Source organism: Primulina huaijiensis, chromosome 1 (genome assembly GCF_012295235.1).
Source record: "Primulina huaijiensis isolate GDHJ02 chromosome 1, ASM1229523v2, whole genome shotgun sequence".
NCBI classification, from domain to species: Eukaryota; Viridiplantae; Streptophyta; class Magnoliopsida; order Lamiales; family Gesneriaceae; genus Primulina; species Primulina huaijiensis.
In genome coordinates, this window is record NC_133306.1 from 4129056 (window position 1) to 4146789 (window position 17734).

The 17734-nt window shown below is 33.7% G+C and overlaps 2 protein-coding genes across 3 annotated transcripts; both read right to left on the reverse strand.

Annotated features, from left to right (window-relative positions):
- Positions 1-3177: 3177 nt before the first annotated feature.
- LOC140984167 (protein RGF1 INDUCIBLE TRANSCRIPTION FACTOR 1-like) lies at positions 3178-6058 on the reverse strand. The gene is made up of 4 exons (XM_073451444.1): positions 5853-6058; positions 4405-4479; positions 3755-3910; positions 3178-3563 (listed from the first exon to the last, which is right to left on the reverse strand). Exons 1-4 carry the CDS (start codon positions 6036-6038, stop codon positions 3258-3260), a joined length of 723 nt encoding a protein of 240 aa, XP_073307545.1. The 5' UTR covers positions 6039-6058; the 3' UTR covers positions 3178-3257.
- Positions 6059-8605: 2547 nt separating this feature from the next.
- On the reverse strand, positions 8606-14780 carry LOC140978451 (potassium transporter 10-like). Of its 2 annotated transcripts, none has more exons than XM_073443517.1 (8): positions 13979-14780; positions 13459-13594; positions 12528-12773; positions 10810-10860; positions 10391-10651; positions 10128-10295; positions 9745-9999; positions 8606-9660 (listed from the first exon to the last, which is right to left on the reverse strand). In XM_073443517.1, the coding sequence occupies exons 1-8, from the start codon at positions 14102-14104 to the stop codon at positions 8663-8665; spliced, it is 2241 nt and encodes a 746-aa protein (XP_073299618.1). In that variant the 5' UTR covers positions 14105-14780; the 3' UTR covers positions 8606-8662. The 2 variants fall into 2 exon arrangements, with proteins under 2 accessions (XP_073299618.1, XP_073299607.1); XM_073443506.1 differs by having other exon boundaries at positions 13369-13594.
- Between the last annotated feature and the right edge of the window lie 2954 nt (positions 14781-17734).

Sequence of the window (17734 nt, forward strand, 5' to 3'; positions counted from 1 at the left end):
ATGGCTGCCTGCAACATGCAGCTCATCTAATTTTAATGATGGGACCCAATACGTACATAGAAATTGAACAGTGCATCTGTTTGAATTGAGAATAGAATGGATTGGATGTTTCAATGAGAGTTGTTATCCTCAGTGCAGGTCTACGCCCTACTCCTACTCTTCTATATATCTACACATAACATAAAGACGTATTCGGACTCCGATCCAACTTTTTAGATATAATAAATACTATACTACATGACATTGAGAGATGGTGGGAAGGGGTCATTCGAGGGGTAATACGACCCGGGAGGAGGGTGGGCATTGCCTTCATTTGACTTCACATGCATGAAGTTTGAATAAGCCGCCAACTTAGAAGAGGACCTGTCCGTGAAAAGGACGGATATATGCCACCACATTTTACATCGACTCACTTGGATTTTGTGGATCCGACATGATCTTGCATACTCAATACACACTCCCATCATAGGAATATTACCAAATTCTTATGTCTCGAAATATTTTAGGCTTAAAATCTCTACTAATCTAAGTTGACGCACAATAATGAGAGGAAGCATGTCCCCCGGAATCCCCTCCGCTTTGTGTTGGTCCCAAACTCCCAATCCCCACTCGGCTCCTAATTTTTGATTTGCTTTGCTTTGCTTTTGCTCTGCCAAACATACATGTCAACCATTGATTTGCGGTGCTCTTAAATAATAATGCATGACAACCCATTGCTGCACAATCTCAGCTCCCTCGAATTAAACCAGTTGTAAAAAACTTGAATTTCACCACTCATTTTATTGAATTGGGAACAATGTGATCTTTAAAGAAGATTGCTTTCTTGTGATTTACATGTACTTGTTAGGTTACATGTAAATTTTTTTTTTTTTTGAGATTTTACTTACTTTTGCTGAAAATTGTGGGTTTTCAAATAATTCCAAGACTGGGGATGGTCATCTGTGACTACTCGATTCAGGTTTTGCTTTGTTGGCTTGATAAGATTAATTAATAATTCAATCAAATCAAATGTTCTTTACAATTTTACGTTATTGATAATTTGTCTATTAAAATTACAAATTTATAATCTCAAATTTAATCGATTAGATCAAAATTTTTATTATTTATCCAATATTCTTTCACCGTCTATTCAAATATTTTAATAATCAAATATTATTTATCTATACAATTTTATCAACCAAACTAAACAAAATTCTAGCCTCAATTTACAAAAGTAGTGAATAATTTATTAGATTACAAAAGTACTGAATAATTTATTTTTATCAAATGAGTATGCGTGCGAATCATTGAACGGTGGTAGTTCGAGGAGGGGTGGGCACGGGTCGGGTTTTTCGGGTTTTGGGTAGTTCGGATCGGGTACCCGATATTTTCGGGTANTTTTTTTTTTTTTTTTTTTTAAAGTAACATTTTATTATTTTGTGCCTACCAAATAATATATGACGAGAATAAGCTTATCAAAATAATATTGTCTCGTGAATGTCTACAAAAGTCACACAACAAATATTTATCTCAAAACTTAAAATGAGTATTATAATTAACAAATCTTTAAATCAAGCATAAACTATATCCTGGAAACATAATAATTTAGTATACTATGGATAAATTAAACTAATCGATTTAATTATTACAATGTTTATTATAACAACATAACATTGTTTTTTTAGCTTTTAAAATTGTAAATACTAAATAACAAAATATATATAGAAAAATTAATGTTTTAATAGTTATTTATTAATGTATATTGATATAGATTTCTTTTAGACTTTCAATAATTATTTAATCATTTATTATTTTTGAGGTAATAATTCTCAAATTATCAATGGTTTTTTTAATTGAAGTCACCTCCTTCAGGGCAATATTGAGAATAACACAATATAGATATTTCTCATTATAACCCTCATTATAAGCCCATATGTTTTTTTTTTCCATAAATGAATTTTATGGATACAGGTAAACATAAACTGGACCGGTTATTATAAGCCCATTTTTTTTAAAAAAAAAAAAAAACAATCGGGTACCCGATCGGGTAATTCGGGTACCAATTATATACCCGAACCCGATCTGACTAAAATATAGTCTGGTTCGGGTCATATTTTACTTGAAAATTGCACCCGAACGGGTTCGGGTCGAGTGAAACCCGAAAAACCCGATCCGATTGCCCACCCCTAGTGTTGTATTTAGATGTTTGTTTGTTTTATAATTCAGTCATGTGATAAGAAGATTATTGTTTTCATTTAAAAAAAATTTGGATCTCACGGGTCTCGCGGGTCTACCCAGCCCCATTTCGTATTTGAAGTGGGGTGGGTCCGAAGAATATTTAACCGGAGTGGGACAAGTAATGAGTCAAAGTTTTCTTCACGGGGCGGGTCTTGGGTTTAGCCATATCCGCCTCATACTCGTCCCATTGACATCTCTATGTGAGAGTCACATTTTTAGGAGCAAAACGGTAATAAAAAGTTTTCCACTTTCTCCACCAACTTTTACAAATCATAACGCAGTTTTTTCTTCCACTAAACTCCTTCAACTTCCAGTTTCATGTTTTGTCTTTACTTTTTAGCCTTCTTTCATTTGTACTGATTTTTAAAATATTGTTATACGTGCAGAAAATTCAATAAGGTAATTCCAATTTTTTTTTTTTTTTTTATCGAATTTATACATAAAATCATGCATGTCGTGTATCACTATTACTAATAAATATAGAACAAGAACCTCAACCTAGAAAAGATTTTGATAATCTCCCGTATCTTAAAGCGTCGTTCCATTCCAGCATGTCGTAATTAACGGTCCCGTTCCTTCTGATATCCGATCTGGCTTTTATTTATTTATTTATGTTAATTAGCGTTGTGATATTCAATGACCTTTACAGACTTTTAATGTGAAATTTAATAATGGCATTCCATTTATTTCTATTAACTGCACGTGACACAAAATATAAAAGAATTTCAACCAAAAAGAATAAGCAGTCAAGAATATTAATTATCGTATCATCGTTGGCTGTACTATATCCAAAATTGATTAATTAATGTGTAATTTGGATTCACATCCCATGTATGTTTTTGGCATTCATCTCCGTAAGGGAGATGATTGTGAAATAAATAAAGTGTAGGGGAAATAAATGCAATTAATCGCATTTTATATTGTTTATTACATAGATAATAACAATAATACAGAGCCACACATATTTGTAACTATCAAATAAGTGACACTCAAAATTAAATAGGTAAAGGATTCATATTTTAGTATAGATAATAACTTATTCAAGAAAGAGGAGACCTATGTGGGGCTCCTTTTCTTCTATTGCTCAATGAGACCAAGCTCATGAATCCCCTTTTGGTCTTGGGGTTTCTTCTCACGGGTCCTGACGGTTCTCCCTCCGAATTCGCGGCGTTACCCGTGTCATAATGGGAGCCTCGGAATTCCAAAATGGAGATCGGAGTGATTTGGCCTTCATGATCCGATCCATCCATGTGCAGCCCTTCGAATTGTGAGATGGCAAAATCAGATTCATCAAACCTGAATAAAATGCTAGACAAATCTTCGCCTCGTGTTACCATGTGATCCACCTGCATGCATGCAACAGTAATAAGTAATAGACACGAACTTAAGTAGTACCTAGTTTATTTTTCCTCAAAGTATGAAAATCCATGATTATTCGATACTTTTTTTTGTATATGATTGCTATACGAAAATTAGTTGAGGAGATGTTTTTATATATACAAAAAGGAAATTATTTAGTAGGTGGGGTGGAGTGGACCTTGCATGAGAGGGAACAGAAATTAAAAGGGTACTGAAGAATTCTGTCACAGGTGAAACAAGTGTTGCCTGAACCATTCAGCTGCTTGCAAGATGATGATCTTGATTGTGCTCTCTGATTCAAGAATATTACTTTCGCTCTATTTATTGTGTAAGGCTGCCAAACAATCATATAATTAATTAGCTAGTATGTTAGACATTAATTATTGGCTGATTTTATTTAAAACTACAAACTCTAAACCATAAATCATGATACACAATAAAAATTAGAGAAAATGATTTTTTTATCTAAGAAGTTTTCAAAGTTTGATTATTCGGTACGTTAACTTTAAATTTCAAGTTATTTTGATCAAATTAGTGACACGACATCTAATTCAGTAATTTTCGATGTTACATCAACAATTAGTCTGAAATAGTTAAAAATTAAAAGTTAGTTTAACAAAATCAAACTTTGAAGATTTATTGCGATCAAAATCCAAAATGGAACAAATTAATGGAAAAAAACCCATTTTCCCCAAAAATGATAGACACGATACCGAAAAACCAAAAACAAGATCTGGGTTTTCTGAATCAAATTTAAATAAAAGTTATTGGCCCCCAGGTTGGCATGCAGGTTCCACCAATTTAATAAAAATAGGTATAATCAATAACCTGAATGCATGAGCAGTCAACGAGCTTTTCAAGGTCGTCCAATCTAATGACATCTTGGTACACATATCTCCTCACCTGCATGCACATCCGTTGAACTAATTTCATACAGTGTCGAAATCTTACATATACAAGGATATTATTAATCACTCGCTTATCGCGAACATATATGATATTCATCTAAATTCATGAAGAAGGGCATGCATGCATTCAATCACAATAGCAATTAAAATCATTAAATATGGCAACCAACTATCTAAAGAAACGAGTGAAAAAGAGTAAATGTGGTATCGGTATACATGACTGGGATATAAAAATTATCCATGGGGTCGACAGGCCGCTGCACGCAATTATTTTCGATATTTTTTTATGTATAATTATATGTTTTTACTCTCAAAAAAAAAAATTGATTTCATACTCGTACTTTCCTTCAAATCTTTGGAGAGAGAGCTATCTTAGCTAGGTAGGTAGAATCCATAGTTCTTGATTATACGAATTAAATGAGGGATGAGTGGGTACATATTACTGAATTGAAGTATAAAGACAAAGTAGACTCGGGTCAAACTGTAGTACTCTGCGTGTGTATGAATGAAAGCAACAGCTGAGGAAGAAGCTCCCTAGCTAGCTTGCTTTTAATTTCTTCGTAAGCACAAGTGGATCCATATCCATAACAATCCATTCCAAAAATGGTTATAAAAAGTAAAAACAGCTCTGTGCAGTTGAATCCAAAAGCCCTACTATTCTCTTTTTCGAAATTCAATTTAATACACTATATATTCAATTTAATACACTATATATATATATATATATATGCCTTGTGGTTGTAAGCCTAAACCCAATTAATTTATTTCACCAAAATTAAATGATTTTTTTATTTATTTGAGTGGGAATTAATTAACTATCAGTTTGTAATAATTCATGCATGGAAAACAGAATTATGGTCCTTAGGTTTGAAGAATGTGATTAATTCATGATGGTTAGTGCACTTATTGATCCAGTGCATGAACCAATTAAATCGAGAATTATATATGAAGTTACTTGATTTTTCCAATACGTAAACAGAACGTACAAACCTTAAGAAGGGAATTAAGTGGAAATTTTTTAAAAGAGTAATTAAATTAAATTATATAACGAAAAAGAGTAAGAGAGACAGATAATTTAAAATCCCCCGTTTGATCTTCAATTGGTAAATGAATTTTGAAAAAAGTAGTCGAGCATGTAGCTTAAAAAGATATATTTCCAAATGGATTAGTTTATTTCTTACAAGGTCGGTGAATTCCAAGACACAAGTAATTCATTTGAAAGTTAATTAATCGAATTATTAATTCGTTTGGTTGCAATTTTACTCTAGCTGAATCGAGGCATTTAATTAATTTGATGAATTTCAAAAACAAAATATTTATATATATATGTGTGTGTGTGTGTATACACACATATATGTATGTATATACCTGGAGTAGAGGATGAGAGGGATGGTGGGAAGGGAGGCAGTGAGGGCAGAAGCTTTGGCAACATTTGAGGCAGAAGATGTTCTTCTCGTTCTTCCTGCGATCCTGGTGGACCCCGCAACCATAGAAGAATGTCTCTGCCATCAGACCTAGCAGCCATGCAGGCGCCGCCGCACCACCTAATTCCATATCAATCACCGCTCCAGCAGCAGCAGAAGCAGAAGCAGAAGCAGCTTCCTCCTCCCGGCCTGCTCTGGCAATTTGCCGGCGCGCCATTCTTAGTCTCTCCATCCAGCACCAAACTTTAATAAGTATCTGTAATAACAACATAAATTGTGTCCAACCAATTGATGGAGCAGTGTGTTGCGCAATATTTATATTTATTTATTTTTCTTTTTCCACTTTTTTTTTTTTTGGGGTTGAATGTCTTACATGGAAAAACGATTGACCTTACGAAAATATTACATCCTGTTTCTTCTATTTATTACTGAAGTACAATAAATCAAATCACATCGTATCGTGTTCCTAAATTTTGGTAAAACAAAAAATTTATATATAATTATGATAGTATTTTTCGTGATGAATTATATAATATAATTAAGTGCAAAAACATATTTCATATAAAGTCATTTCAGTGGCTTAAATATCGATGTGCAAACAGGTGCTTCGAAAAATGTGAATTTTACAAGGTATTGAGATTGCCAACTTGAATGCAAAGCAAACAAAGTTTCTCTTCCACTATAGCTCAACCTTTTTTTTATTTTTTTATACTTATTCCTCGGAATACTTTTTGATATATCATCAACCCATCGTTGTTTATTTTTGTATACACACAATACGTTCATCATAGAGATGACACTTACTATATATTTATTAATAAATGCGACCAAAATTTTAAATATTCTCTTTAAATTAACAAACATGGCATGCGACAAGGATCGATGTTGGTAGAATGAGCAACTCTGAAATAAAAATCAAGAAATTATGATTCTCCATTTTTTGGGTACAATATTATTTTATGCTGGAAAAACCAAGGCACAAACATAATTCATTTTGAAGGAAGTTTTTGAAAATTCAAACCAAAGGTAAGTATTATGATGTAAATTAATTTGACACGATCTTACGGGTCAATTTTGTTAGACATATATTTTATTTGGGTCACCTATAAAAAAATATTATTTTTTATTCCAAAAATATTACTTTTTATTGTAAATATGTGTAATGTTGGACGTCTCACGAATAAAAATCCGTGAGATCGTGTCATAAGAGTTGTTTAAATAATTATTAATACCAATTACAAAAATACGTAAGACTTACGTGTATAATAAATTACATTTTTTGTATGCATTAAAGTAATATGTTTAATTATTCCTGTAAAAAAGTAATAAATTTATCATTTCACTCCAATCTTGTTTAATAAATTTTAACACCATCAATTTAACACTTAGTATCACGGTCTGTTTTAATTCATTACTTCCAAGTTTCAGCTTAATCAATCACTAATTTTCACAATTATGGTATGACTTTCATTTTAATAAATCAAATAAAAATGCAATACGTAATAATTTCAAATTGCGGTACGATCAATCATTAATTTTTATAATTATGATATTAAATTTATTTAATATAAATCAAATTAATTATAAAAAGCTGTACAAGTACGTAATACGTGTAAAAAATAACTAATATATATTTAATTTCAACCTTTGATATATTGTTTTTATCAACATATATGATGCCTCGGAGAGGGCACGTCGGCCTGGGTCATCCTTGGACTTGGGTGAAAAATGAAAGACCAAGAGCCCGGAACGGATCACGGGAGGCTATGAGCGGACCCATCTGGAACTATACTGGGTAAAGTGAGTGTTTGCCCTACCTCGACCACCGTCTTCACCCCTAGCATAGAGTTAGCCGAGAAACAAGACAGATCACTAAATGATCATACAAGCGCAGTCTCATGTTCTTAGTCGGGCAAGATAAGAAAGACTGTCAACTGATCGTGGACTTTATCCACCGATAATTGAGGGACACGATCCTCTCATGTCCACGAGATCGTGCTGAGGCCGAGACGTGAGCCACGTTCTCACATCACGGCCACTACCCTAGTATCTCGGGATGGTTACTGACTTTAACATCTTATTAATACCCCGAACAAAGGTAAAATGAAGAAGTTCAATTCATTCTCACAAATATTTATAATACCCACTTTCTAAAACTATAGTTTCCTTGGTGTCAATATTTCATTTATTTGAGCGTCGGAGTGGTCATGCCGAAAATCTTTTCCACGTCTCATTAACATTTTCTTGTTCGAGTGTGTGTAGATCACCTTACCCGAACTCATCATATCAGGTCAAGATTACTCACAAGGAATCACATTTTAGCTCAAAAAATTATCTACCCAACTCACTCAATTTTTATAGATCTCATCAACATATATTAGTGAAACACTACAAGTGAAAAAAAAAAAAAAAAAGTTTTATCAACACATTGAATAGCGTGATCAAACACAACCACAAACGCATTGAAAACTTCAAAACGCCGAATTGTCGTTCAATAGGGGGACTCGTGTTTCTTCCTGTCTAACATTTTAAAATTAAAATAAAATGGAATTTTTTTTTCCTGTCTTAATACAACTGTCTGGTAAAACAAATTGCGATGTAATAAAATAATAACTCGATAATGAAATAATTTAATGGTGAATTTGGTTTTCGAGAAATTATTTCAATGTTATCAAAAACTGACTAGCAACTAAATAAACGATCGTTTGATGAGCGGATTGCATTGAATTTACTTTGTTATGTTAGAAAAAAAAATTATACATAAAAAACCTGTCCGACATTTAACAGGCTTTCATGAGGTACATTAAAAATCACACTATTCTCCCTGCAAATCTTCCTAAGAAATGCATATATGTAATCAATAACTATCTTTTTGGGTATCATGGATTCCCTCCTTGCTCTTACTACTGTGTTCCCCAGAATGTGTACCACCCCAGAATCTCTACACCCACTCAGAAACTCTACTTCGTCCACCTCCGTATCTCCATGCGACCCTGAGCTTGCAGCAGCAGGCACAATCCAGTTTGCAGATGAATTCGTAAGGGATGTGTCGGTGTTACCTTGCAGTAGATACTCCCTTGACTGCTGGCTTTGCTGTCCGTATAAACTGTACTCATCTGAGTCCGAACACCCCTCCATCATGGACTCGAGCCGAACCAACATGAAGAGATTGTCGAACAGCTTTTTCTCGAACTCCTCGTCTCTCTTGTGTAGGTCCTTGTAACCGTATCTTGCCACGCAACGGAACATGCGAAAATTCTTCGGCCCTATACGTTTCACGAGGAATCTTTCCTCTGCTGGAACCATGTACACTGGGAGGTACTTCACACAGACAAACACCACCACAGAATGTATAGCCGGCAGGTTCGTGACGAAGTGTGAGAAAATATGCGGGACTCCACTAGCTAGCTCAGTGTACACGAGTCCAATCCCAGGAACACGGACCAGTCCAAGGCTGGGACCGAGGCCTAAAATCCAAGCCATGGAGACCTTGCTATGCATCTCGAACTCATAGCGTTTTACAGTACCGTAATGCCAAGCGTACATTATGATGAGAAAGGCAGCTGCAATCACGAGCGGGACCCAACCACCTTGATTGATCTTGAAAAGCACAGCGGAGAAATATGTACACTCGATCACCAGAGAGAAGAAAGTGAAGAGTAGCACGAGGACCCAATGGCAGTGCCAAACCAGTAACATTATTAATGTCATGAGAAGAGTGGTCACAAGCATGACAATCACAACTGCAGTACCTGTGTCAGGTCATACGCAAAGGTCGAAGAACCGACAGTTGGATACCGAATAATATAAATTAACAACAATGCATTATAACTCACCGTAGGCATTGCCAATTTGGCTTTGATTTCTAAATCCCGCTGTTACAGCAATACAGAGAACCATAAGAATCCAATTGATATCAGGGATGTATATCTGCCCTAGAAACTTCTTTGAGGTATGCACAACTTTGACTCTTGGAAAACAACCAAGGGCATGGGCCTGCTTGATTATTGAAAAGGTAGCAGATATCGTGGCTTGACTAGCAACTATAGCTGCTAATGTAGCGATAATGAACACTGGCCAGTATATTCTTTCTGCAAAAAATTAAAATAAATCTCAAATTTTGACAAACACTCAGTTCTGGATGCTCAAGGCAGCTCTTAAATTAAAGCAATTCTTAGAAAACTGTCAGAATATAAGGTTCAGCCATATATATATATACCTGGAATTGAACGGTAAAATGCATCAACCACGTGTTCTTTATTTAACATGAGGTACGCTGCTTGCCCAGAGTAAGCTAATAGAAGGCAAGGAAATACGACTACAGTAAACGCCAGCTGTATAGTAGATACTGGAAAATGGGAAAGATCAGCAAAAAGTGCTTCAGTCCCTGCAAAAGAAGCCTAGGTAGATTAAATACTTGCTCTGTAGAAGACATAGTGTAAAAAAAGTGGACAGAATCCATTCATAGGATGGAATATATACCTGTGATACTGAGCATGATCCCTCCAAGGGAAGTCCAACCATCTTTCCCTCCCCTCTTGAAGTAGCGATACATGTGCACTGGCGAAAAGGCTCTCAGAACTGATTTATCGTACATACATATATTGAAGATACCAATGCCTCCAATCAAGAGAAACCACAGAAGCACAATTGGAGCAAAAAGCCAGCCAACTCTATCTGTGCCATAATGTTGCATGCTGAACAAACCAACTAATATGAATACAGCAACAAGTACAACCACATCTGTATTAAAGAACGCAGCTCAATCTCATAATTAAGGCCATAAACAGAATTTTGTGGTGAAACTTACTGAACAAAAAGAGTAACATTAATAAAACACACACACACACACACATAATTATATATGAGAGGGAAATGGTTCAAATGTAGGTTACGCATACCATTGCTCATCTTTGGGTGGTCCACTTTGATCCCTCCAGAAGCTGAGAGAACTGCAGCAATTATTTTTTTCAAAAAAACAAAAATCTCTTAGAAAATGAAAAATAAGGGAAGAAGAAAGTTTTACACATACATGCTGACTAAAATTACTAGTATCTTTCTAATAACATCAGTGTTTTGTTGATTTTGGTTTTAAACAGTCCTAGCAAACAAGCAAAATACTTGATATCAACTGAACAGGCTCACAGATTACTTTTGAATACAACAAAAGAGTCATTCATTAAACATAAATCCAATGCTTCTATTGGACCATGTTCTGGAACCAATAGATCAACAACATGCTCACATCAACACAGATTCTAACCACATAAAAAACAAACTCCAATTCCACCATAGCATTTGCTCAAGAATTTTTCATTCTAAAGATTTACCATGACCTCGATTTCATATGTTGGATAAAGTTTAGTTCCAAAATCTCCTTATTCTCAAAGGTTTATTTAGATTATAAACCCCATAAAGTAGGACAATATGTCCTGCATTTGTATATTATATAACAAAGACTTGTCTGTTGAACTTTGCAAGTATATTTTTATTCGGGTTTCCAACTAAAAAATGTCATGCTTTATTTCCTTATGTTGTATCAATAAAGGCTGAAACTTTTTTAGATCCATCCAACTTTTTATCGCAGTTTCGTTCTCAATATACCACACAATAATTCTCCTTCCACTCTTTTCATTTCAAATTTCGACATAAAATTTCCCAAAGCCTATTACCTCCTTTTTCTCTCTAACTTTCATTTCACAAGTCAAATCATGGTTTCCTGGCATGTCCATGAAAAACGACCTTTTTCCACCTTTTTCTAAAACGTATATGCAAACAACATTTGTAATTATTTTTCAAGTTTCCAAAGTTTTGGTAAGATTTTCCAAGGGAAAAGTGAGAAAAAAAACTATGGGCAAACAAGTATTTTGCAAGAATCTTGAAAACTGATTGGAAGTATATCATGTTAAATTAATTTGTTAAGGGGCCATGCTCTTGAGTACTAGAATGCGAAAAGATGCGAAAAGATACACACGTAAAACACATTTATCCCAGCTTCATAATAAAAGTTATCTTATTTCATTCACGACTACCAGAGTAAATAACATGAATTAAATATTACTCATCACATAAAACAGGAAACGTGATGACTGTGATGATCTCCCAATTATGATCAAGTGTTGGACCAATTCATAGAGCTAGAAAATTGGTGTGCATTACTACAATCCATGTTGGGCATCATCATCTTCTCACGTAGATGTTGTATCTTGAATCACCAATTTAAACAATATCCATCACGAAGGAAATATCATGTCCAAATCAAATAAATAAGCATCTGCTTTCCCAAGTGTTCGCAAAAAACTACTATCCCCCACTGCTTTTAACAATCATGAGTCAGGGGGCAGGCTAAGAACCATTCTTCAGGGTCAAAAATAGAAAAATAATTTGTTCATCCATACATGCAGTCTCTCCTTTCCGATTCCCTTTTTTCTTTTGAAGGTTTACAAAGATACTATTCATCACACTTAGATTCCACTAGAGCTTATTAGCACATTTCCGCAAACAGTAATTGTACTGAAGCATAACTGGTGTGTTAATCGGAATAAATCAGGATTGGTGATGCTTAAAAATTATGGCAACAATATAACAGAGAATAAAATGGGGACGTAAGATTAAGTACCAGATATAGCAGGAGTGAGAATTCCATCACCAATCACCATGCATGTGCCAACAAGTACTATCATAAGAAGGGCATTCCTTCTGAAAGCATGTGCCTCCAGCCATTTCTTGATTTTAGCAGGTAACGATTTCTCATGGAATGTGCTACGACTATAAGTTGTCAGTTCCTCATCAGTACGGTGCTGATTCGGAATAATTTTCACTTTAGCATGCCGACAAAGTAATGAATAAAGAGCAAAAGTTCCTCCTAAACACAAGAGAACAAGGATTTACAAGTGCTATTATTATTTACTAGAAACTTTAGGCAAGCAGCAACTGGCTGATGCAAACTTTTGAAGCATGGAGCAGAAACTGATGATAAACAAAATCCTCCTAATTTTATTCATTTGTAGATAACAGATAATATATACTGATCTAATAAATGGCATATCAAACATATAAACAACTTCAGACTAGAAATAGTAAGTATGCACCTTTAAATATGCCAAGAAAATTCCTATCCAATACAGTTGAAACAGGGGGTAAAACAGATCAATATTGTATCAAGTGTGTTTTACACCGGGCGACTAGATTTACCAAGATATCCATAATGGTGTTTGAACAAACTCCACATGCCAGTGATGTGAATGTTCTCACGTTTCCCAGCAAGTATTATGTTTGTTTGCCAAATTATTATTTTACACGAGTGCAGTGATAACATAAAAGTAATCCCATTTGCTTGAAAAGCAGCGTAAAGAAATTTTAACTCCTCCAACCAGAATCTCACAACAATCGTAGCAAGTAATATAAAATTCACTACTAAAATTGGTATGACCAAGAATTTATGGCATACAAAAGCTTACCTTGACCATTATCATTTGCTCTACACACAATGAATACATATTTAAGGAGAGGTATCAATGTGAGAGAATATATAATCAAAGAAAGGGCACCGATGACATCCTCTGTGTCTTCAATTCCATGAGGAAAAGTATTGTAGAACACATATAAGGGCGATGTACCCAAGTCTCCGTATACCACTCCCAGGCTCTGGAACGCAAGCCTTAAAAACAAAATTGCAGAAAATTTCTGTTTAAAAAAAAAGAGAATGAAGTATATGTCAACGACATTATCAATAGAAACAAAGTAATCATATAATTTTCACATTAATCTATATTCTAAAACTGTAACAGCTAATAACAAATTAAACTTTAAACTTTCCAACGTAAAGAAAATGACATTTAAAGTAACTATAAATATTGCATTAAAGATCACACAACAATGCTAAGCAATCAAATAAATAAGAGAACTAAAGACAAACTCCATCCAAAAGAATGAAAGCAAATGAATCTGGTTTAATGGCAACAAACCAAGTAAGTGATTCTAGTTTGTAGTGGATTGAGATAGTAACTCACACACACACATACGTCATAGGCATTTATTACATGAAAAATGAAAGAAAGGGCCTTTAACCTTTTCTCTGTACATATTATTGAGTCTTCCAGCCTCCTCATCCATTGGCTGATCAAGCTTTTGCTCCAAAACCCACATACTCCCCTTAGTATTATCGCCTTCATCGATTTCCACTTCAGATGCCATCTTGTTTAGTCTTTATATATAGAAAAAATAGCTAATTTAACTGAGGTAGAATAATCAATCTCCGAGCGAGAGAAAGAAGCTCCCAAGAACCCAATTTGAATGACAGACGAGAACCAGAAGAAACTAAATAAACAAAGAAGGAAATTTGATTACTATATACAACCCAATCTAGGCCACACAACCACCTATGAAGAACTTCACACCGAAGAATCTTAAAGCTTTCAATGCCCACACCACATCTCAATCTTCCAAGTTGCCTACTAGGCAAAAACTTATAGGCTAATCCAAAACATCCAACGTAAATCTCAAATCTTTACTCCCAGTTCACAATTCCTAGAAAACATACCTGAACGGGTTTGATGAGGAGAAAGAAAGTCTTAAAATTCTTTAGAAAAGGGTGGGTAGACCACGTTAACTCGAGGAAAAATCAAATTTCTTTCTTTCTTTCTTTCTTTCTTTCTTTTGATTGTCGTCTGTTCCTCTCTTTTTCTATCTTCTGAATAGTTTGTTGACACAAACCCAAACATGTCCGAAAGTGGGCGAGTTGCCGAGGTTACTCCCCCTAAGCTCTCGTTTTCATCCTCCTCTGTCGTTACAATGACTCGCGAATGAGCAAGAAACGGAATGCTGCTTACATTTCTCCCATAGTTGACACGTATCTGCGCCATTATATGGTAGGCTGTATAAGTTTGAAAAAATATATATGGTAGGCTATGTATGTATGTACACGCATGTTTCGAATATATGACAAAGCTTATCTGTAATTCAAAATTATTAAATAACTATTTTTCAACATAATAATAATAATAAAGATAAATAAATAATAATAAATAATAAATAAATAAATAAGTATATGGTCCTATGTGTTCGGAGTCTCTCTCAATTCCACTTACTTTATATATAATAAAATAATTAATAATATTGTTCTCACTTCAGAATTATAATTAACAATATATAACTTGTACCCTTTTCCAATTTTTTAATTATCTCTCCAATTATCTATAAATTCAAAAGCAACTTTCTAAATAAATTTGAGTAATTTATTGTTTAATAATTGTATTTACATGGTTTCAAAAAGATAATTGAAATTATATTTATAAAATTGANTAATAATAATAATAATAATAATAATAATAATAATAATAATAAGTAAGTTGACTTTGAGATATGAAGAATATGATAAGTAAGTTGACTTTGATATATGAAAATAAATTACAATCGATCAGACCTGGGGACGTACGCGTACCTATGAACTATTTAAATTGGTCAATCAAAATTTATTCAGAATTCCGCAGATAAAAATTGAAAGTTTACTTTTACTTATGAATTTTTTGAACATATTATTATTTAATTTTGATGAATTTTTACTTTTATCAATTCAGTGTAATCACACATCATAAATCTGACCGTAATTAATCATTAAGTAGTGATATTATTCCTATAAGGGCACCCACATTGGTGCATTAATGGGTGATTATTAACGCCCATTAATGTTCATGCACCAATGAGGGTGTAGAAGTTATTAATTTTGGCTGACATGGCAGCCAAGAAATTCATTAGAATGAACGGCATTATTTCGCAAGTTGCGACGGTTTTTCGTAAGCCGTCGCAACTTGAAAAGCGTCGCTACTTGCAACGGTTTTTTAAAAAAAGTCGCTAATTGCGACGGTTTTTTAACAATAGCGACGGTTTTTCAAAAATCGTCGCTAATTAAGACATGTTCTGAAGAAATTCTCCCGAACATAATCACCCACGGCTCTTTTCAAACGGCAAAATTATTCACCAACGGAGAATATTTGCTCAAGGAATACGAAATCTGAAGCTAAAAAGAGCAAATATTTGGAGTGCTCCAATCTAGATAGGCGATTGTTAGAGGTCCAGTTCGTTATTGGTACAGAAAAAAATTAAAATATATTATGTTAACATGCATTATTTTGCACAACATGATTGTTGAGGATGAGGGGTGTAACGTGACAAATTGGTCTAACGACGAAGGTGACGAACCCGCACAACCTGTCCAGGGCTCAAACGGAGGATTTCATGATTATCTCCGTAGAAATTCCGAACTACGTGACTCTCAAGTACATCACCAACTTCGTGCCGACTTAGTTGAGCATATTTGGACAGAGTACAACAATTATTAGTGAAGTCACTTTATTACAAATTTCAAAATGTTTGATTTATATGTTGTTTTTCATTATATTCAACTGTTGTTTCCTATGTGTACGCTTTCAGTCAAATTTGTAATAAATTTTCAAATTTACATAAATGAAACTCGTAAAATAATCAATAAAACTATTAAACAGTTGTTTTTTCATTTTTTAAATAATATTTTAAATAAAAGAGTCCAACTTTTTTTTCATTTCTTAAAAATATTTTAATGAATATTGGAATTAAGTTATTTTTAAAATAATAATACTATTTATTTTTAGTAATATTTGTTGTAAAATTTTAAAAATATTAAAAAGATTTTGAAATAATTAAAAATAAAAAAAATGAGTAAGTGGACAGTGGGACCCATAAATAATGAAAATTGATATTAAATGAATGTGGGTGTGTGTTAATAATGGGAAAGTGTTAATGTAATGAATATGTGGCTCGTGGACCCCATAATTTTTGAGGAGATGGAGAGTTATTAACATGGATTAATGAGAACGGATGTGGATGCGGTAATAAATGAGTGGATCATCTACTTTCAGTTGCAACACCACATGTGCATGAAAGTACATAGTCATCTGAAGAAAAAAAAATACATAATAAGAAAACAATAAATAACTATGACTCGAATCGCCAAAACGGGACAGAATCGTGGCGCCGGTCCATCCCATCACGAAAAATATGTGGATTTGATTTTATTTTCGCAGCCCCTTTGACAGCTCTATTTATATCATATTCATACATATTTTGTTGTACATTTTTAAATTTAAATACTTTAATTATCTTCCTAATAAGATGAAATAAAAGGAAAATATCAGGGTAACTTGTAAACTTTATACCTTATCGGTCCTTTTCCTATCTATACTATTTTATTAAGTTTGACACACTTAGAATAACTAACTTTGATATCATGGTCTGTTTTAATAATTATATATATATTAATAAAATGTTAAAATTTTAATATAAATTATATATAATTCAGTTGATAGAATCATTGTTTCTTGGGATTCAGTGAGTGATGGTGAAGAAAGTGAATCCAAAAAAGCAACAAATATAGGATAAGTGGGGAATGAAGTGAACATAGCTTTTTGATATTTGGAGCTTTAACCAAGGAAAAGAAAATGGCGACACAGTTGATTATTTTGTTTCAAAATTCATTAATAATTTACTCAAAAAAAATTTTAGTTAATAATTTCCACCTGAAGCACACAGGTTACCCATGAATGGAAAACCCTGGGAGCTTTCTTGACTAGGATGACATAGTAAATAAAGGGATGTTCACGAGTAAGCATGGATATGAGAGAGGAATGCAATCGTCAGAACATATTTTTACAATATTTTAGTAAGAAATATGTTTCACACGATGATCGATCCTGTAATGCAGGAAAGTATCTTCCCATGTCACTCCAAACTTTACTAACTCGTCAATGTCTTAAGGACTTGATTGATTGATTTACTTGGAGCAGCCCAGCA